The following is a 23,645-nucleotide window of genomic DNA, read 5'->3' as shown; positions in this document are numbered from 1 at the left end:
CCATAGATTTAAATGCTGACGTCACTTCAGTCACTGTTCCTATTGAAACACTAGCCATTTGGGCAGTCTTTGTGACTGAAGCTCCTGCCATCCGTGCCCCAATAATGAACACTCTTTCAAAGTCACATCTTTTCCTCCTGCCATCTTGATCCAAAACTGTCAAATGGGCCTGCTCAGAATTTTCATAAATGCCACAGAGCATGATAGGATGTTAACTGCTTAACTGCATCATGCAGTACTGTACTGCATGATACAATTATGAGTGTGTGTGCGTGTGTGTGTGTGTGTGTGTATATGTATATGTATATACAGACTTCAGTGAAATGGCAACTATGATCTTCTGGTGTAAAAGGATGCGCATCTGCCTTTTCCCAATATTTGTGGCCCAGTGTTGATGGTGGTTGGCATACTGGAGTCTTTTTTCTTAACAGTATATAGCAAGGGCTTATTTGCAGATACTTAGCTACTTAGCTATCATTAGTCCTTTTACCATACTTGGCTTTTTCAAGCCAACTTAAAAGTTTGTCCTCAAAATTTTCTTTCTAGTTTTCTATATTGGAAATAAGGAGCAATAATAAAGATAAGCTTAACTCAGACATTCACTGCTACTGTGACCCATTCTATGAGTGGAAACAACAAACCTAAAAGAATAGAAATGAGTACATGATATACTACAACGATGCTAAATATGGAGTTTCTAATTGCCACCACTGTCGTGTAGTTTGTCAATTCAACAAGCACCCCAGCACAATGTCGACCAACTGTGACAAACTGGACAATAGCACCTATCTGGGAGTTCAGAAAAATATTCTTTCACCACCAAAAATTTGTTTTCCATCATAGCAACAAGATAAAGCCATCAGTAGGCTGGAAGTATGCCAAAACAGCGGTGAACAATGCTATGCATTAAATAGCAAAACAAAAAAAAAACTGAAATTCTTGTGTTATTATACCATGTCATTCTACTACCAATTTCAGCTACTAAATGGAGAATAAATACACAATCCTACCATTGGTTTTACACATAGAGATGGCCGTTTCAAGATTCAGTGGTTATTTATTGTCTTGGACAATCTATTTGTGAAATGTACACTCATTTGCAATGCCTGAATACCTTCTGAGATAGCTGTCGTAAAACCATACCACGCTGTTCACGCCATTGTGGCCCGGTCCAGTGCATTCTAGTTTGATCGACAGTTCTTTTATCCAGTAGAAGACACTATAAGCTTTCCAACAATGTATGGAGTCTAACTGTGCACTTGGAACTGTGATTTAAGGCCAAGCTTGGTTTGGTTGTCACAGCTATCACATTCAGCCACACAGGGCTCTACAGTCCTCATATTTTAGGAGCATTTGCTCCCGAAAATATACATATAATAACTAGAAAAAATAATTTAGGAGCACATCTACTTATTGGGATGCATTATGCTCCAAAATCTTTCAACTCAGGAGCACATGAGGCCATTGGAAAAAAATGTTAGTGTAGAGCCCTGCCACAGTGTTAGCAGGAAAAGACATGCACCCGGTGTTGTTTTAATTCAGTATTTCGAAAACATTATTAATCTTTATAATTTAGGATAGCTAAGGCATATCTTTGACTTGCTAATCTGGATTTGGGGAGAGAATCGGAAGAGGAGGGCATGGGAGGCTCCTCTGAGCCTGACAGCATTGATTCTCTCAAAGAGGATACAAGTATTACTGTTTGAAATATTTCAATTATATAGGCCTACATTATACATTATATATATATGACTTATTATAAATAGCAAGATTTCTGTAACATCCCTGAGCATGCAACAAAAGATTACAAACTGTCGAGTACAGAAAAAAGTGGTGGTTTATTTTACGCACAGGAGTGTGTAATTAGGCTACATATTCAGGTGTATGGTCCTTGAAATTCTGTGTCTCCCATAGTCCTAACCTTAATCTCTCCTCCTTTGAATTTCATGCAGTTACTGTAATTCATCCTACAAAACTCCATATTGTTCTGTACCGTCCTCCACGTCCACTCGACTGCTTCCTGGATGAGCTGGGCACTCTCCTGAGCGCCCTCCCTGAGGATGGCACTCCTGCCATTCTACTGGGAGACTTCAACCTCCCACCAGAGAGCTCCCAACTATCCAGGGTTGCCACACTCCTCTAGTCTTTTACCCTCTCCCAGTCTTCTACTCCCCCCACACACAAGGTTGTTAACCAACTAGACCTTGTATTCACCAGAAGCTGTTCCATTCCCCAACTCACGGTGACGCCTCTCCATGTCTCAGACCACTTCCTTCTCTCCTTCTCGCTCTCCTACTTACTGCTCCACAACTCCTTTAACAGCTCACCCACTGTAACATTCAGGAGAAATCTCTCTACTTTGTCACAATCCTCCCTCATCTCCATTGCTGTCTCTACAATTCCTCCTCCTGCTTCTTTCTCTAACCTGCCTGTTGACCTTGCTACCTCCACCCTCAACTTATGCCTCTCCCAGTCCCTTAACTCACTTTGTCCTCTTGTCTCCAAACTAGCATGCTCATCACCCCCCTGCAAATGGCTGACTGAGTCACTACGCTCTAGCAGAACATCACTGCGGGCTGAAGAGAGGAAGTGAAGAAAATCTAGATCCTCTCATAACATGACCACATATCACACCCTGCTAGCAACTTTCACATCTACCCTCACATTAGTTAAGACCTCATTTTTACAGTCAAAGATCAGTGCACGCGTCTCTAACCCACGGAAACTATTCTCCACCTTCTCTTCCCTCCTCATTCCGTCTCCACCCCCATCTCCCTCTTCCCTTTCTGCAGATGACTTTCTGGCTGCCTTCGAAGGAAAGGTGGCTAATATCCGGAACTCCTTTGCCCATCCAGTGAGCCCCCTACCCCCCAGAACAAACACACGGCCACACTGACCTCCTTCAAGAGGCCAGAGGACTCCGATGTTGCTTCTCATCGTGCAACCACCTGTCCGCTTGAACCCATCCCATCTACAGGCCTCCAGTCCATATCCAGCGAGATTCTTCCCTATCTGTCCTCCATTGTTAATACTTCCCTTGCCTCTGGTCATGTTTCCTCTGATTTTAAGATGGCTCGCATTACCCCACTCCTCAAGAAATCCACCTCAAACCCCTCTGACATAATGAATTATCAACCCGTATCGCTTCTACCTTTTCTGTCCAAGACTCTTGAGCAAGCAGTGCTTAAACAATTAACCTTTTTTCTCCATCAGACCAACCTGCTAGAACCTCATCAGTCTGGCTTCCGATCCGGGCACTTAACAGAGACTGCCCTCCTGGCTGTGACTGAGGCACTTGCTACTGCAAGAGCCTCACGCCTCTCCTCTGTCCTGATCCTACTTTACCTATCTGCAGAATTTGACACAGTCTACCACAAACTACTCCTCTCCACCTTGGCTGAGATGGGCATTTCTGGGACTGCCATGTCTTGGTTCGCTTCCTATCTTGCAGATTTTTACCAGGTCACCTGGTTGGGGTCTGCCTCTGCTCCTCATCCCCTTGTTATGGGAGTACCACAGGGATCTGTACTGGGTCCTCTGCTGTTCCCCACATACACCAAATCTCTTGGTTCAGTTATTAATTCACATGGCTTCTCCTATCACTGTTATGCAGACGACACACAACTCTTCTTCTCTTCCCCCCCGCTGCCTCACAGGTTAATAATAAAATATCTTACTGCCTGGCTGACATCTCAACCTGGATGGCCAGCCACCACCTGAAGCTCAACCTCAACGAAACTGCTGTTGTTCTTCCCATACAAGACCTCCCTACTACGTGAGCTCTCAATCATGGTCGATGGCACCACAGTGACTGCCTCTCACTCTGCAAAGAGCCTGGGGGTGGTCCTGGATGACCAGCTGGACCTCAAGGAGCACATCAAGGCAACATTATGGTCCTGCAGATTCCTCTGGTATAACATCAGGAAGATTCGACCATACCTGACTACGCACTCTACCCAGCTACCTGTCCAGGCCATGGTGGCCTCCCATCTAGATTACTGCAACTATCTCCTTGCAAGCCTGCCAGCTTGTGCCATACAGCCACTACAGATGATTAAAAATGCTGCTGCTTGACTCATCTTCAACCTTCCTAAGTTCTCCCACGTCACTCCTCTGCTGAGGTCACTCCACTGGCTACCAGTCCCTGCCAGGAACAGCTTCAAAGTCCTGACCCTTGCCTACATTGCAGCCAACAGAACGGCCCCTGTCTACTTACAGGACATGATTCTATTCTATACGCCTGCTTGACCACTCCGCTCTGCAGCAGCGCTTTGTACCCCTTTCCATCCGAATAAAGGGTTCTCGCCCTCCCTTATCACGGAGCTTCTCCACCCTAGCTCCCCAGTGGTGGAACAAACCTCTCCCTCACTACCACGGGTTAAATTGGGGGTGGACGTGGGTGGAAGGCATGCACCCCCAATTGGAAGGCAGTTTTACAAATAACTAATTTTACAACTAACATTTTTCGTATGCTCCAATCCATGTGTTCCCTCTAGCCAGTCACTCGCTCAACCAATCAAAAATCTGAAGAAAAAAAACTCAGGAGGACAGTCGTTATGTAGACAGGCACAGAAAGAAAAATATCATTGATTGTCCTGTGTTTTTGGAAGCGGACGCGGTAGGTAATTTCATTAACATGTAATTTCATCTATGCAACATTTTAAAGAGAGATGAATAAACCCCCCACGAACGCCAGCTATTATTAATGGCAACTTTGATTGCTTGAGCAAAATCAGCAGGTTGCTGGTCAGCAGCTAAGCTAGGATTGAATATTTCCCACATACATAACGTTTTATTCAGTGGCAACTGGTGAACTGAAAATTGGTGGGGCGCAATTTTAAGGTTAAACTAATCATTGATCTCAACCTGTTTTCATTAGTCATTTTTCCTTTATTATCAAGCGTGCCAACGATCGGACTAATCAAATGGCAAGTAGCCTAACACATAGCGTCTTCACACCGTGTTAGGGGGATTATATCATAAATTAAATTTATCCATTAAAAATCCGTTTTAATCACCAAGTAGTCTACACTTAACAAACAAGATACACCAGTCTGTTATATACGTGTTAGCTTTCAGAATAACCAGCAAAAACAAAACCTGCACTTCAATTTTGTTTACAAGCTATAAATTGCAGATATTTGCCATGAATTTGAGCGCAGAGGAAGAAGTGCATGTAACCACAAATAATGTTGATTAAAAATGTGCACAATTTCGTACTGCAAATGAAAATAAATGTAGGCTATAAGGCCTAGGCTACTCACTAAAACTGCCTATTTGGGGAGAGCTGGCTATATATGATAGTAGCTATTGCTATTGAGTAGCCTATTTTGTGGATTAATTGCATTGATACTCAAGGAAAATCAGGGGAAGACTCCGCCACTGCTTAGTGATTAAAACAGATTTTTCTAAATCACATTTATCATTTAATCTCCCTAACACAACGCGAAGAAGCTGTGGGTCCCTTTCCAATTGCTTAGTCAGATCGTTTGCATGCTTGTTAATCACTGAAAATTAATTAAAACAGTTTGAGATCAATGATTAGTTTAAAGGAAAGTTTTGCGCATCACCAATTTTCAGCTCACCAGTCGCCGCTGGTTTTATTTTGTTTCAATTCGACAGTTTAAGAAAGATGGATGAAGGAGGAAGAAAGGGAGGACAAAAGAGGAGGATGACCAATTATTTTTGTGGGTAAAATAATTCTCAGCATTAATGACACTCAATAAACTTGAAATATTTTATGTAAAAGCTTGCATCAATAGTATACATTCTTTTTTTCTTTTTTTGTGCACAATACATTAAAGATACAACTATTTTGAGCTGAGACATTCATTGGTTTGTACCTTTATAAATAACTGTACGAAATGAGTATTGTACCTTATCGAACCTGTGTTTTCCAGTTGTTCCATTGACAATGATATGCACATTTGTACACGGCTTTGGATAAAAGTGTCTGCTAAATAAATGTAATGTAATGTGTGTACTCAAGTACATTAAAATTCTTTTGCGTTATGTCATTTGTTCCTATTCTAACATTTCTAACAGGGCTCTGGTGATAAACTGACTAATTTAAATGCCTTATAATAGACAAAAGGCATTTTATTACATTTTTGGAGAGGTTATGCAGTATATCTCCCTATACTGATGATAAGTAATTCCCACATGAAGAGGATGCAAAAATGAGTTTCATGAGTCAAAACAGTTGATTTGTAGTGAAATATATGATTATTTTATGATTTACACCAAATAGGGTAAACGTCCCTATTAAGCCCACGTACCATATAAGCCCACTTGCAACTTCTGAGTCAAATTTAAAAAAACTACATCATCATTTTTTGCTGTGTGATGTTTTTTCGAATTAAGCCGCTTGTTACGTAAATGGCACTTTTTATTGTAAGTCAATCACATTTGTCGATATTGAGTTATCGAAGCATATGTATGGCATGTGCCTGCTGATCCCAGAAGAAGTTGCAAAAAAACTTAGGTGATTTTGGTACCCTCAGAAAATAACATTTTTTGTATATTTCTACTCCTGTTTTTGGAAAGTACTCACTTGTTATCAAAATTTAAGTGATTAGTGCTTTGAATGAGACATATGTTAGAATATTACCTGAATTAGAAATATTGTGTCTTTTGAAATCAAAATATGAGTTTTAGCACGCTAGCAAACAGACCACATGCTGCATCAATACAGTAGCTACATAGTATGGTTCATTGCAATGACATAAAGCATGATAAGCATGTATAGTTTATATTTTTGTATGCAGTTTATATTATTATACTGTTAAATAGACAATAAATGTGTATGTTTATCTTTATTTATTTTTTAATTAACATTTTTACCTGGTGGGCTTAAAGGGGACTCTAGCAAAAAAATCACACTGTCTGAGGTGGATGTAAATGAGTATAGCTAATTACTTCTCTACATGATCAATTTATACTTTTCATATTATGTTAGTGCACCATATATAGATTTATTTCATATAGTTGTTTTTTAATGTCATGTGAGTAGAATCAAATATTCTGTCTTTTAACCATAAATTCACTGATGTTCCCTTTAAGCCCACCTGTTCCCATTAAGCCCACTTTACTGTGTTTCAATGGGGATTTTCTCCCTTTTGACCTTTGAAACATTTTCCTCCCTAATTTTGATCTCACCTCATGAATCAGCTCCATAATTCAGATAATACCCATATTTAAATATCAGTGATATTGCATAGGTCAATTAATTCTGGATAGGCCTGTATTCTATCTTACATTAGCAATAATTTTTTAATCTTTACTTTTCAGATGAGTTTTAGTTTAAGATGACTAAAACACGAAAGAACTACAGTTCATGCCCACGCATGATAGAAGCGCAAGTTCATCCTCTGCAAAGCAGGGCTGTAGGGACCTGGACCATTCTATTTGCGCAATCACGAGGTCATTGAAAATCTACAAAAATAAGATGAAAGCCATGAACGACTTGCTAGCGTAAGACAAAGACAACCACAACGTGGGCTAAAGATTGAAGCAAACAAATAAAATAAAGCTTAGACCACCCTATAACCTGTTATGTTACACTACTAAGATGGAGCATGGAGCAAATGATAGCCTTACTAAAACGATACAATCACCTCAAAGAGCATAGGCCTACGTTTAGTCTAGGAGAAAGTAGAAATTGAAGAAATGTTGACATCTTTCTTGTTTATTTTGTTTAAGTTATAGGCTAATGATACATGAGCTTCAATATGTTATGACTGATGTCTCCTCATAATGAACTGTATGTTTTAATGTTACTCCACAATGAACTTAATGGTTTTAAAATGTGTTTTTACAATGTTTTCAAACTACTATCCTAAATGTGATTAACATTTGAAAAGTTATTGTTTAATTGTAAATCCTGAAATTGACTCATTTACTATCCTTAGAACATTAGTATTGAACTTGAAATTGTTTTTCATTCAGTCAGTCGGTCTTCAGAAATCTTCATAAAAACACCTGCACTTTCAACCAGCTGACTGGACCAGAAATTTTGGCCAATTTCAAATGCCAACAGTGCACCATAGGATAGAGATACAGACAAAATGACAACACATATTGAAAGATGAAGTACTGAAGAGTAATTTCAACTATAGTTTTGATTTTGTTCGTAAATAGTTTTTTGGCTACATTCCAAAGAAGACATGTTGTAAGTTTAGCTTTTTCTGTGTTGACAACACAGCAAAAAGGCTGGTCATGCCTATTTCAAATGCCATTTACAGGCCATAGGATAGGAGTGGAGACAAAATGAAAATAGCTATTGAGAGCTAAGAGATTACAGATTTGAACAGAACAAGTTTGTATTGTTAAGATTTTTTAAATATATATTTATTTATCAACAAATCATGAAGTGGGCTTATTTGGAACACCCATGGGCTTAAAGGGTACGTTAAAAGGGTACGTGCATCCTGGAAATGCAGTTTTACTTTTTTTGTTTTACATTCGGGACTCTCAGAATTTCATTGCAAATCAAAGGAGAACTAGATTTTTTTATTTGAGACACTTAATTTATGCCTAAGTTATGAAAATAAACTAAACTAAGCAACTTAGTAAATTGTACAAGTGTCTTACATCATGTAAGCCATTTTCCAAGTCTCTGTGATGCCCACATCTGGAGTTATAAATCCTTAAATAGAACACCCCTAAATGAGTGAAGATTGCCCAGATTTGGCATCTGTGCAAAGAGGTTAATACATGAATTAAAAAATTTCTACAATGTTAAGATTTTTGAATTGGAAGTGATTCAATTATTTGAACCCTGGTGTACACCAAGAAAATGGTGTAAAGAGTAGACTAAAACATTGAGGAAGAGGTATGGATGCAGCTGAAAAGTTACATGATACACATTCATGCTGTGCAATTATGTACACTTACTGATGTAGAAGGTGTTGGGTGCTTGGTTGCCATCAAGCTGAAGTGTGAGCAGGCTGCTGGTTTGACTGTCTTGTCTCAGCCATAGAGCCACCCCAAGGATGACTCCTCCTGCCAGCTACGACAGAGAGAGAGAGAGATTCAAATTAAGTTGTAGGCTACTCCTGTACACAATTGCAAAAAGTAAAAAGAAATGTGGTACTATGTGCTGCCATTTTTCAGTGAAGTATGCAATGAAACTGTAATTATAAAAACTATTTTCCCTCATGTCCATATTATAGTGATTCAGCGGAAATTACTGATCAATGCTCGTAAAAGGGCCTCTTCACCATACAGCTGCAAAGCATTCAAAAGGCAGAGCATACATTTTTTCCACATTTATTTTATTTATTTATTTTTTTGAAAAATGCAAAATCCAGCCCTTAATGCCAGGAATTAACCTCAATAGAGCAGATAAAGGACAGTTGATGCTGACACAACTAGAATATGTTTTAAAAACTGGATTTTCAATTGACGTAATGGATAAGGTTGAGTGGAAGACCAACATCCGAGCTAATGGACCTTCAACAGACAAAATGACAAAACAAACAAACAAACAAACAAATAAATAAATACCACTATCATTTCAGACTGATTGCTACCTAAGAAAAGCATTTCCCTCCATGCTTTTGCAGGTTAAATTATTTTCCAGCATCACAAAGACATTGACAGTTGAACACACACGCACATACAGACACATGCACACACACATAAATCATATTATGTTAATTATTAGTTATGTTTTTTGTTGATATTATGTACTGTTTCAATTTTATATTATGTTGATATTATGTACTGTGTACATTTAAACATTACATTTTTTTGATGTTCTTGGTTTATTTACAATTGACATTGGGAGAAAGGGGAGAGACTTCTGCATATTCAAAATGCTCAGACTGTTAACTCAACTGCCCTAGGGCACTGAAATAACCTCAGTTCCTGTTAAAATGCACTGTAAAACATATCACAACACAGCATCTGCATCTTCCGATTGATAAGTTTCATTCTGAATGTCTGGATGGGGTGTGTGTTATTTTTATTCCATCCTCCAAGCTGAAGACAAAGCTTAACGTCAATACCAGACATGCAGGATAATTCAGGTTACGTTATTAATTCATATAACTCATAAAAACTATTTTACTGTATCAAATTGTGAGCTGAGTGTACCTTTACATCCTTACTGAACCGTGATGCTCAGACAGTCAGCTGTTTCTAAATCCGATGGTTCACCAGCATTAGCCACAAAAAACTTGGCAGTAGCTCAAAAGTATTCTGCAAATTAGCATAGCCTATTACAGTAACGCAAGCACCAAAACAGCCTCATTGGTATGAATATTGGTTGCCTTTGCCATATTACTTTTAACTACATATTTTATTTATAGTTACAGTTGTTATAAGGAGCCCTCCGTAATGATTGGGACAAATACTTTTTTTTTTTATTTGGCTCTGTATATCAATTTTAGATTTGTAATCAAATAATTCACATGTGGTTACAGGGCAGATTCTTAGCTTTTATTAAAGAGTATTTTTTAAGCATTTTGGTTTCGCCATGTAGTAATTTCAGAACTTTTTAATTTGGGGTGGTCCACATTCAGTTCAGGATGGTTACAATAGTTTCTTTGGATGATTCCGTGACAATGACGAAAAAAGTTAGTCTGGAGCCCAACACCAGAGATGTCATCCGTTCTTCCTGGTTGAGTTAGGACTCTTTCTCAGCAATGGTGTTAAATTATTTGGTTTTTTAAAAGTTACAGTATCGTGTCATACCATATGATTTTAGTTTCTCAGACAAAATATTTTCAATCAGAACTATCTCCAATAATATGAATGGACTTTCAGGAAATTTCAGTGACTAGAAAACATGTGACCGTACACTGAACTTAAAAAATAAGAACTATTTATATTTTCCCTCATTTTATTCAAGTTTGAAAACAGTGAAACATGTTCTAGACATGGTTACAATATGGTCATACCAAATGAACTTTTTCATGTTTGGCTCAAAATTTTGTGAAGAAATACTGGGGCACTACTTGAATCTCCAGTTTGTTCTAATAATGCACTAATCAACAATATTCAAAATATTTTTATTTAACTATTATTTTTTTATGTTTGATCTAGGAACATAAAAAGCCCATGTCACGTCAACCACCCATGTACAAAAGTCAACGTCTCGGGCCAAATCTCCTGCCCAAATGTGCAACTAGCCTGTTGTAGTCTGTCTTCCCGGTCACTTGTCTCCCCAGTACTGTCTCTGTGTCTGTGTTCCCTGAGCTGCTTCACTCCCCTGTACTTGTGTGATTTCACTATTCGGGTGGTTCCGGGTTTTCGTGGTTTCCCCCCTTCTTTCCAGTCTCGCTTTACTTACTTCCTGCCTGTTTCTAGTTTTACTAATTTCTACTAATCCCTACTAACTTATAGATTGTAAAGTACTAACCTCACTAATATACTAACATGTGAATATTACTAATGGACTAACACACACTAGTTCTGGGTTTTTGATAGTTTAGATCACTATACTAATACATTAACCAGTCTCCCCTTTTCCATGCTGCGCTGTAGCTCCGCCCCTTTTCTTTCTAGCCTGCTCTAACGCTGAGTTCTGCAATTGCCTGCACCTGTCTCTTGCTCTGACTGCACCTCTCTCCCTGCACGTGTTTTACCTGCTTCACCCAGGCCGTCTATTATCATTGTTGTCTATGTGATTCCAGTCCGCGTTTTGTCAGTCCCCTGTCATTGAATTAGTTTTCCTAATGTTCTTCACCTGGATGTTGTTTGTTACTCCTCCCTCACTCACTTAGCCCCTCCTTGATTGTTACCTTCCCCAGTGTATAAATGTCAGTCTTTTCCACCAGCTCAGAGTCAGAACGTTGATCGTATTCATTGTGCCGATTATTTGTAAGCCTTTGTCTATCGAGATTCCTGCGACACCCCTTTGCCCGACTTCGAGTTTGCCTGCCCCTTTTGGTTTTGGTTTGCTTCTGGTTCGACCTTCGCTTTGCCTTGACTTCTCTTTTGCCTGTCCCTTTGTACCTTTGTACGCCATTCTGATCTCCTGGTTTTTGATTTTTTGCCTGTCTTTTCACTATTCTTTTGGAAACTCGATTCAGCACCGTCCTCTCTCTGATTACCTGGCTTCGAACCTCGGACTGATTAAAGACAACGTTTTTTGGATTTCCCTGGTCTGCGTGTGGGTCCTTACTCAGAACTTAACACTAGCCAGCAGCAAAAATAAAGGTTACAGAAAGTAGTTACAAAAACCAAAGGTTATAAAAACTCTATCTACTCTGCTCACGATACGTAAGTCTGAAAAAATAACTAGTGAGAAGGCAAATATTGCATCCTACTTGGCTGAGGCTAACTACCTAGCCAGCTAGCTAACCACCTAGCTAGCAAGTATGTGGTCTCGCTCGTATAAAGGGGAGAACTGCATTGGTATTAACCAGCTACAGTGCAAAATCAGACTCACTGAACAGAATTTCAAAATGGTTTAAGGATAGCAATGCATTAACTTATTTCAAGTTGGCCCTGTGTTGTTGCATCTTACCATGTGAAGAGAATGTGGTCATTCAAAGCATGTGTGTCATATCGAAGTGTGAAATGGCAATCTTTTATAGCAGGAAGAAACTTGCTAAGTAATTTGAGCTGTTTTACAGCAATGTATGTTTTTTGTAATGAACACAGAATATGTTGAAACAACTGCCTGCATGCAGTGCTTCGGGTGTGTCAGCAAGGTGAGGTTTAATTGAAATATAATTAATTTTCTGAACACAGCGGTTTTAACCGTTAACACTCTTGTTGACGTCCAGCACTCTGAATCCCAAACACAAGTGCAACAGTTAAAACACCTCACTTACCCAATATGTAAAACATTTTTATTTGATTTAATTTGGTAATTATAATCAAAGATATGAATTATCAATCAAATCGCCAAATTCATTGATAGGCAGAGAAAACTGTTTGGATCAACCTTTATCAAAACGTGCAACTCACAACCAGGTTAAAATTAAGAAATTTATTAAGTGACAACAAATATTCACGTCTAATCTAAAAATGAGGTTCAACTACCTCAAACAATTAATAAAGGTTACAGAAATGGAGTCATACAAGAAATGAATGAGAGAAGATACCAGACCACAGCTTTTGTCCCAAAGCAGAATAGTCCAAAAGAACCAGAGATGAAATGTAGAATGCAGGGTTTCCGCCAGTATATTGCAAGCCCGCCGGGCCTAAGTTGACCCCCCTGCCGGGCCTAAGCATCGGGGAATTATTTATTTATTTTTTTAAATGTATTTTTAAGATGTTGGGCGGCTCGGTTGAAAAGCTCACCAGTGACATCTGTTGGTTAAAACGTGAATGCACTATAGGAAAACAGCAGGTCTGAGATCAGTGTTCTTTACCCTCATTGTGCGTAGAGTGACGTTCAACACTTGATGCTTCCAACTATCACAAGCTAACGTTACCTAGCAAGCCACCATTTCTAATTTAGTAGGCTAACTAACCTCGTTACAAACTGCGTTATCACTTCATCGTGTCGGTAAGTACATTCTTTTTATATTAACTTAAGCAGTGTGTAGGTAACGTTAAACTAGTAGCATGAAATGAATGTTCGATATGTTGTAACATTACATGACTTATTAATCACCATCGAAATAACGACTTCACTTGTTTATTAATAAAGTTAGCTTGATGACATTGATGTGCATGACAGCGTTGTCATAAAATTTTTCCCAACCGTGAAAACTGCCTGACTTGTTTACATTTTGGACAGATGTGGCTACAGAGTAAATCCATCCTTGTTTCCATCGCAGCACTTTCGACACAAGTAATATGGAAAAATCCTACATTTCTTCTTACGGTGAAGAGTGCCTGACCAGCAACCGTAGAAATGTGTAAACACAGCGGCAAAATTAGGCTATATCTAGAAATACCATCTTTGGGAAAAAACGCTACGGTTGAGGGTCAGACACTCTTCATGGCAAGAATAAATTTCAGGATTTTTTCGATTTTGCTTGTGTCTAAACTGCTGCAACGGAAACAATGATAGATTTACTCAGGAGCCACATCTGTCCAAAATGTAAACAAGTCAGGCAGTTTTCACGGTCGTAAAAATATTATATATATTATATTAAATATTATGACGACGTGGTCATGTAGCTAACTTAGCTAGCTAGCCAAACAGTCAGTAACACAGATACTACCTTTGTGCTATTTAGGAATAATGTCAAGGAGGAAAGGTAGCCTACTGTAAAAGCCAAAAAACCTTAGACAGTTTTTTAAATGTTTAAATGTGCCCAGCATTCCAAGGCTTGCTGTAAAATTCATTAGGCAATCAGGACTTGAATACAAGTTTTTTGTAGAGTGCAAAAACCTTGATATTATTTATTTTAATTTAATTTATTTTGTTGTTGTTGAAATGTGCCCAGCATTCCAAGGCTGTAAGAATCAGTAGCCAATCAGGACTTTTTTCAAGTTTTTTGTAGAGTACAAAAACTTTGATATTTATTTTAATTTAATTTCTTTTGTTGTTGTTGAAAACACAGCATTCCAAGATTGTACATTGTTGTCAGATTCTTTGTAAGACTCTGCTATGCTGTAGATTTTTTTAAATGTGTGTTGAATAAATGACTTATTTATAACAACATTCACATTACGTAGTCATATTTTCAAATCTCCAGTCAGCTTTTAGCACGGACTTAATGTAGGGCCCAATGGAATCTGTGTTATAGCTTTTTTAAATTCTCAATTCCGCGATTCTGTCTGCGATTCTGTTATCACAGAAACTATAGGGCCCACCTTAATGCTGCCATCAGTCTGGCCTGTGCCGGGCCCCCGTCAAAAAAGACACTTGGCCGCCGGGCCGCGCCGGGCCCTGTCAAAAGATACTTGCCACCGGGCCTAACAACTTTTCTGGGGGAAACCCTGCTAGATGCATGACTCAGATGCCCACTTATAACTGTTACAAAACTACCTTCCAAGTTGCCCAAACCTATCCACAAACCAAAAGAAAGCCACATATTTTAATTGGTGAAAAAGAGGAGGGGGCAGGGGCATGGAAATCCCCTCTGACACACACGCAACCACACAGATTCACACCTCAGATGGTAAACCCCCAGTTCCTGCTCTGTCTTATCTCCAGGCATCGCTGGCCGAGCACTTGGAAGCTTCCTCTGGCTGAGAACGGCCAAATAGTGAATTACATGTCTGACAGGTGTATGGAAAGCACATCTTGAATGAAATGCATGAATGAAATAGTTTTCTTCAGAAAGAAGATATGTTATTGTTTAGCATTGCAGAAGAAATGATACTATTGTACTTTTTTGGCGAAACTTCATGTGAATATCAAGCCTATAGTACATTATTTGGGCAAACATAGGCAAACATATGTCTGGATAGGTTTGTAAGATTAAGCATTTACGTTATAGGCCGAAATATTTAAAATGTGTACATGTATTTATTGTGCCCCCACCCTAAATGGAATTGTCTGGTGGTCAGAGGCCTCTGCCTAAGCTCCCTCCAGGCCTCCAACCTCTCCTTTTTTGAAACAATCAAGCACTGAACAACAATAATTTAACAAGACAAAGATAGATGTACATTCTGGGTGTGCAAAGTTGTACTAATTTAATAAAAAGGGGTGGGGATGTGAAGAGAGCAGTGGTAAAACTCAGAGGAAATTATTTTTTAAAAATAAGAATCAGAAAAAGGGAAACGTTTACTTTGAGTTGTCCCTAAGATTTGAGGTTATCATTCCTGTCACCTCTCCTCCTCACACTGTAGGATTATCAGGACAATGGTGGTATTTTAATGGTGGCAAGTCCCTCCTGGTACCTAAATTGAAACTTGTGTAGTTTTTCCCATTCTTTGTAAAGAGCAGACAAAACGTAGGAGGAGGGGAAGGAGGGGCGAAGGAAAGGAACAGAGATCCCCGAAGCGGAGAGGCTAGAGATATGTGTGGATAATTCAGTGGCATGCAGTTATTTGAGCTTCACTAGATTGAATCCTTAAAAGTACCAAGCTTCTACAGTCAAAATGAAAGAAAACCAGACACTTTGTGAAGGAACCCAGGGGCAACCGAAGAAAACTGAGAACAAAGAAGTCTCAAATCCCGCCCTTTCCCTCTCTGCCTCCCTCCAGTCTCCTCAGTCTTCCTCCCCCTCTTTTACTCACATAGTAGCCCAAGCTCTCTCAGTTGTATAGAGCCATAGAGTAAAACTGAATAAAAGAGACACCTTCCCCAGTAAAAACATCTATCTGTTTTTAAAAGTTTTAGCAACATACACACAAAAATCCTGTTTTGTGTTGCTGACTTTCTGGCTTTGCAGAGGCAATGGAACACACTGGAGAGGATGACTGAAGATGACTTGATTTCTTGTGACTCCTTTTGCTATTGATCCTACGCAGTGCGTGATACAGGTGGTACTCAGGGCATGATACTTGTGCTACCCAGTGCCTGATACAGATCCTGCACGATGTGGTCTTATCCAGTGCCTCATACAGATCTCTCTCTCTCTCTCTCTCTCTCTCTCTCTCTCTCTCTCTCTCCTCTCTCTCTCTCTCTCTCTCTCTCTCTCTCTCTCTCTCTCTCTCTCTCTCTCTCTCTCTCTCTCTCTCTCTCTCTCTCTCTCTCTCTCTCTCTCTCTCTCTCTCTCTCTCTCTCTCTCTCTCTCTCTCTCCCCCTCCCTCCCTCTCTCTCTCTCTCTCTCTCTCCTCTCTCCTCTCTCTCTCTCTCTCTCTCTCTCTCTCTCTCTCTCTCTCTCTCTCTCTCTCTCTCTCTCTCTCTCTCATATGCCACTGCTCATTTCAATCTTAGGCCAGCAAGGCTCATTCCAACACTGTTGCCCAGCAACCGGACAAATATAGCCACTGCCAAAGGGTGAGGCCCTGAAACATCTGCACCAAACAGCAGACAGAAGGAAGGAGCTTCGCTGCTCAAACCCCTAATAATAAAAATCAGAACAAAAACGGTAGCGTTCCAGCAGCTTTGCCGCTCTTCTTTTTTTTTCTAAAAATAGAAAACACACCCACAAGCGGCTCATTTTGGGAGCTGAGAGTAATGCCAGGTGACTTTGTTGGAGACAAGGACAGGGAACATGGTGCGATAACCAATCAGACTAAAGATCCGACATGTAAACTGTCTCTGATTTCAGATTTATTTACCCATTTCGCATAGTTCTGTTAAACCCTTAAGTAGCACCCCCTTTTTTAACACAAGTCTGTAAATGACATACCTAAAATAAAATGGTTACTATTCCTCAACCCGTTTCACCTCAGGTATGATCTTTATTGTAAATTCTATATACTATATACTCATGTAAGCAGTATGCTTGCAAGAATCTTAAAAGCTCTCCTTGCAACCTCTGGCAGCAGCAGGTCAGGCCTTCTATTGAGGATGGTCATCACTGTATTATCTTGTTTGCTGTTGTCTCAAACAATGAAAATTCCAACGAATGTGCACTGTGGAAATCATTATTTGTAATGCAAATGTGGCGGTTCAAAGCAGCCCACTGTGCCCAACTGTAAAGTGATATTCTTGCAAATGGTGATTATTTATTATAGACAATAATTCAGTTTTTGTAAATTCTGATCAGGGTTGCCAGAGCAGATCACAAGGGCGTCCCACACCTGCTGCTTTTTATGCTCCCTATCGCTTCGATGCCTACCCTTTATGTTACATTACACCCTTACATTAGTGACAATTATAATTAAGCATAGCTATAATAAAGCAGGATTAGGAGGTGAATTGGGATGCGTGTTTACGTATGACTGTTATAAGCCAAACACAAGATTAATCATAAAATGAAAATGTTTTTTACATTTACATTTTACATTTCACTGACTTGTTAGCCCAGTAAGCCAAGCCAGTTTTTTTTTTTTAATCTCTCACCCCCCCACCCCCACCCCCCGTCCCAGTGTTTCTGTCAAGAAAAGCGAGAGAAAATAAAATGCTCTGACGCATTTACAGTAAGTGGGTCTGCTGCTGTAAAACAGGCTTTTAGGCACTCAAAAAAGTACTCAAGCACAAGGACAAATCAGCTTATCATTGTTTACAGACAATTGTAATGTTGCAAAATAACCTGTAGTGTTTTGTGAATTTGTACTTGTAATTGTAAAAAGGTCCATTCTTTCCTCTGCATTGAGCACTAGAAACTCTTCTGAGTTTCACTTAGTTTCACTTTTTACTAAGCACTTAGTCACCCAGGAATAAGCACTGGGGGTAGGGGGCAAAGTACGATGTACTCATTACAATTTCCTTCAGTATCACACAACACATACTTGAAAATTGATAATGCCTGTTACATTGTAGCTGCTCTTGTACTCTGCAACTATGTAAAGCTATCTGGAAGAGAAGCAGTGAATTGCCAAATCTTTTGTTTTCAAAACTGCCTCTAAAAAAATTATGCAACACAAAGAAAACTCTAAATAAAGCTGGGAAAAAGTCAGCTTTGTAGATGTGTACATGAGATGTTAGCCACGAGAAATTTTCTTGTACTGTACCTATGGTTATAAGTCAAGGAAAACATTAACTATGAAAGTAAAAGATACAAAGCTGCCTGACAACAGACGCAAAGAAGGCACTCAGGTTCTAAGTGTAACCATCAATGTCCAGGGTCCCTAGACAGTATGGCATGTAGTTATCAACAATATTACCTAATCTTTAAACAGGCTACTCTCATTTTGTAGTTACAGATCTTAGACTTAAATAAGCCAATAATCAAACCAGTAGTAATCTCATGTGCACTGTTTTTCTACATCTGCTTTCTGAACAGCCACTTCCTTTACAGTGACCTGCCATCTTTGGTTGTGTTTGTGAACTGGCTGATTTTACTTTTTAGTTTCATTTTTAATTTTTACTGTTTGTCTTTATATCATAAAACAGGACAGAGTTTTTGTAGGACCTAGTCTTCAGGTCCCTAACATGATTACCCAGTGACTCACTGTATTGTTTCTACAATAATATAGATTGATCACATTTTTCTTCCTTTGCATGTCTACATCAAACACTATTTCCAAATTTAATTATTTAGCTGTAGTGCTGAGACACACCCCTTAGTCTACATTTGGTAGAACATTTCTTTGATATTTCTTGGATCATGAAACATTTTTGCATCAAAGTTTTATATTAATCAGGTGTAATTATGTGCACTGCTGTCGGTTTCTTACAGACTGCGATGGACCTACTGGCTGTGAAGCATCACAAGTCCATCAATTATATATTAGGGATGAGCATTTGAATGGCTTTCAGTGCTTGAGTACTAAAAGTACTTTTGCTAAAAGTGGTGTGCAGAAAGAACATTATTTGTATCTGGGGAAGGGGAGTGTATCAGTTCATCAGCACTGTTTTTTTTTTTAAATTGCATCCTCTGTTTTAAGAAATGCATGACACACGTTTTAGTGCGCACAACAAAATACAATTGTTTCCTTTCCCACTTAGTGCTCACTTTTTAATTCTCACTAATATAATTTTCACAATACCACCCAAATGTCATTGGTCAACAGAAAGAAAATGCATGAAAGTAGGCATTTGCAATTTAAGTGTTTTGGAGATGAATATGCACTATTTTCCTCAAGTGTAATGAATCATGCCACACGCCTAGTCATTATACCTAGTTTAATTTCCTATCATATTTTTGTGACCACAGGGTGGACTTGGCCTTCCAAAGTTTCAATCATATTATTGGGAAGCTAATAACCATAAACTCATGTTCTGGACTACATATCTAGATAGTAGCTGAGTTCAGTTAGAAAATAAGTCTGGTCACTCCTCATCTCTAAAAGCCCTGGTGTGTGGTGCAATCCTATTCAAATTGAGACATCACTCCTCCAATCCCATGGTCATTTCCACAAATTAAACAGCATTTTGGCTGTACCTCACTACCCCAGGCCACTCCCCACTGTAATAATGAGTCCTTTAAACCAGCCAATATTGACTCTGGATATGCCTCTTGGGATCTTAAATATTGATTAGGCTATCTGTTTTACAGGTTTTTAACAACTGCAACTGAACATTCAATCTCCAACAATCACATCTGTTTAGATACAGCGGCGTGGAGTGACTTTAAACGGTGCGGTGTTCTCACTGAGTATACCGACAACAGTGTTCGTGGACATGTTCGCCGGTGGTTCTCAATCCTGAAGTTCTTTCTTCTTACTGAGTATACTGCCAGCTTTAGCCTCATTCAATTTAAAATACTTCACAGGATCCATTTTAGTAAATTTAAATTATCGAAGATATTTGCAAACATTTCTGATGCGTGTGATAGGTGCTCTCTAAAACCAACAGGCCTGACTCATATGCTCTGGTCATACTCAAAGTTGGTAGAATACTCTAGAAGAGTTTCAGTAACATACTGATTGACTGAGTGACTACAGGTTGTTGAACGTCGTAGGCACGGCTTGCACTAGGTTCACCTAGTCTTGTTTAAATTAAGTTTTAATAACATTGGTGCATAACAAGCTAATCATTTTATAATGAGTTAAGATTGTTTTTTTTTTTTTATAAAACTTTTTAACTGTAGGGTTATCACATTAGAACACATTTTGTTGTTAGTAACATTTAATTGTAATTAATTATAGTCATTGACAGAAATGTTTACCACATTTTCAGGGATAAACAATGTGGCTATTTGATTTTTTTTTTTTTTTTTTACTTAGGTTGTAATGTATTGTCTATGAATTTTCCAAAAAGGTATCATGAAAAGAAGGCTGAGGGGAGAGTGGAAACCTTTGATATCAACTTGCTGCCAAAACGGAAGCAGAACAAACTGCGCAAAAAGTGGAAAGAATTTTAAAAGAAGATGCAGGGCAAGAGAAAAGGCACTCAGTGCTATTCTAAACACAATCTCAAGAAAGCTTACTGGAGGATGCAGTGGCTGAATTACCAGTGGAACCTCCAGTGGAGCCCCCTCAAGCAGTGTTACCTCTCCAACCAGTGGTACCCACTTAATGTGGAAAGATATAGCCTATTCCTCCATCAACAGAGGCCACATCAACAAAATGGAAGAACCAAACAAAAATAATGAAAGGAAAACTAGCAAGACTGCAGAGGGATAATAAAATACTGAAAGAACGCATCACAACTGAAGAACGGAAAACAATGCGAATCAGAAGAAAAATGCATCGCCTAACTCAAAATAAGGCAAAAAGGCGAGTGAGAAATTTAGTGTACCAGCAGAGAGAAAAAACAGCCACTGAGAAGAAACAAGAAGTTGTGTCCTTGTCAAGGGATGAAAACAGTAGACTTCTGGCTGGAAAGAAAGACACTGTTGGCAGGGTGATCAAGAGGCAGCGACAAGTTCTCACAAAATCTCTACGAGACCTCTACAGTGACTACTGTAAAGACTCCAGTAGAAGACATTCAATGTCATACAGACAGTTTGTGAGATATAGGCCATTTTATATCACAGGCTAAAGCAACTGACCGCAATACGTGTGTTTGTTATCGGCATGAGAATATGCGGCTCCTCATTGACAGCATGGCACACAGAGGCATGTTTTAAACACACAGCTTGTCGTTGCTGCTCTCAGTCGTTACACGCAATGCTGAAAACAAAAAATGCATGTACAGGGAATGCACAAAGTGCTGTTTTGATGAGACTCAGCTGGCCGAACACAACCTCCTTGATGCTGCAAGATGGGAATAGTGGCAAAGAGAGGATGTGACTGTTGGTGATAAAGTCTACAAGAATTGGATCAAGAAAACAACTGTTGAACAACTAGTTGAGCAGTTCAGGCATGAGCTGGAAGGTATTGGAAGCCACCAGTATAATTGGACCAGGCCAGAAAATTTAGGGAAATTAAAGAAAAGGTTGCTGAAAATGAAATGGTCCTACACATTGACTTTTCAGAGAACAATAAATGCATTCATTTTGAGGGAAATCGGCAACAAGTTACTATCCATACTGCAGTTGCATACACATCACAAGACAAAATGCTTCCCCCATCTGTTCGACCGGTCCCAGGAATCCTCAATACACACCAAGTGTTGTCATCATCTCTAGGAGTGATCCTGTACAGAGACGTAAGTTGTTTCTGTACATATCCCGAAGTATGCTCTTGCCACAAACCAAAAAAACTGAATTTGGAAATGCTCCACAGATTGGAGGCAATGCCAACTTGAATCGGATGACTCCTGTGAGGAAGAAGATAAGTGCACAGAAGTTAAATTTGTGATTGTACAATATGATGGCAAGCCATATGTTGGTCAGGTCATGGTGATTCATGGGGATGAGAGTCAATTGCATGACCCAGAAAGGTGAGAAGAATTCATTTGTGTGGCCAGAGAAACCTGACTGCATTTACTATTCACGGCAGAAGATAATTGGTGTCATAACTGAACCAGAGCCAATGAACTGTGCTGCTCGACTAACACCTCTTGATTGGTTTCTGTTCAATCAATAAAGGCAATGACACCACCTCTAAGATGGACTTTTGAAATTCTGTCTGTTTAAAAAAAAAACGTTTAATATTGTTTGTACTAAAATTAAATGTTCTTTCTTCTTTGACATATTCAAAGTTAAATAAAAACACTTAAATGTAATACATCTCACTTTCTCTTTAATGCAATAACTAGGCTACCTTTGGTGTGACATAATATCCTATGGTGTGACACACAAAAGAACCAACAATGTGTTTTTATCTCAAAATATCTTTTTAAAGAAAACAGTTGAGTATTGCATTAGGGGAGATATAATCATCACACTCATTTTAAATTTGTATAATTTTCAAAAGTTTTGAAAGGATGACAGCAAAGTTTGACTCACATTTATTGAAAACGTGGTCCATTGTTAAAGGAGTAACATGGTGGTTGAATGTGACACTTGCCAGTTGTCTTTAGGCAACAACAAAACAAATGTGCATATTTTTTTTTTTATTATTCAATCATTTAAATGTATTTTAAAACATATTTTTCTAAGCCTAAATTTCCCACTATAAAAGTTCACCAGAACTGTCTGGGCGTGGTAGTGAGAACTGTCAGTTAGCTATGATTGTCAGACCGTGCCCCGTTACCATAGCTACCTCCATGATACGCGCTCATCTTGGTAGACTGAATTTTCACAAGCTAGCTAACTTAGAATATCAAGTATCGATAGCTAAGGACGTTGACTTATATCCAATAATAATTTTTGCTAGCTAGCTAGCCAAGTTAAGATAAAACTATAACGTCCTTATGAAAGCAAACTAGCTAGCAAACGTTATCGATAACATTACATTATGAAAGCAAACTACATATCTAGCTAACGTTAGCTAGCTAGCTATAAATGAATATAACCAACCAGAGATAGTCTAATAGTCCTTAAAAGGCACTCTAATAAGTGAACCTAATGTTAGTCAAATATTTGCATTGTCTTGACTATAAGCCAGCGGCACAAACTATGGGTCAGGAGTTATCCATGGGTCCCCAAATATGATTTAGAATGAGCTATCATCACAGCAATCTGAGTGACACAGTAGGGAGGGCAATACGGAGCTTTAGAATGTCGCCAGCAGTGTATGCGCGTGAGCTCGACAATACATTTCTCACAGAAAAGGTAGTTTGTCGCCTTTTTTTTAGTTCATTACAGTGGTGATAGAAGTAACAATAATTAAGTGGTACTGTGCTGTTAGCCTTTACTGATCGGCGTACAAGGTTAATGTGAAGTAGCTAACACAATCGGGCAGCACTAACTCATAAAAATGTAGCCGACTTTGAATGATACTTGCTCAATCGAACGGTAAAT

The 23,645-nt window shown here is 39.0% G+C and overlaps 1 protein-coding gene across 2 annotated transcripts in view; it reads right to left on the bottom strand.

The window, feature by feature from the left end:
• LOC135255009 (CD81 antigen-like) overlaps positions 1 to 23,645 on the bottom strand; it is a 90,702-nt gene that overhangs the window by 52,541 nt on the left and 14,516 nt on the right. For both annotated transcript variants that reach the window (XM_064335683.1, XM_064335684.1), the window contains exon 2: positions 8,896 to 9,010. In XM_064335683.1, the coding sequence (XP_064191753.1) occupies positions 8,896 to 9,010 (115 nt within the window). The remainder of the gene's footprint in view (positions 1 to 8,895; positions 9,011 to 23,645) is intronic.

This window comes from Anguilla rostrata, chromosome 5 (genome assembly GCF_018555375.3).
Source record: "Anguilla rostrata isolate EN2019 chromosome 5, ASM1855537v3, whole genome shotgun sequence".
Taxonomy (NCBI): Eukaryota; Metazoa; Chordata; class Actinopteri; order Anguilliformes; family Anguillidae; genus Anguilla; species Anguilla rostrata.
Note: the sequence above shows the minus strand (reverse complement) of the source record. Positions and strands in the feature narration are given on the sequence as shown.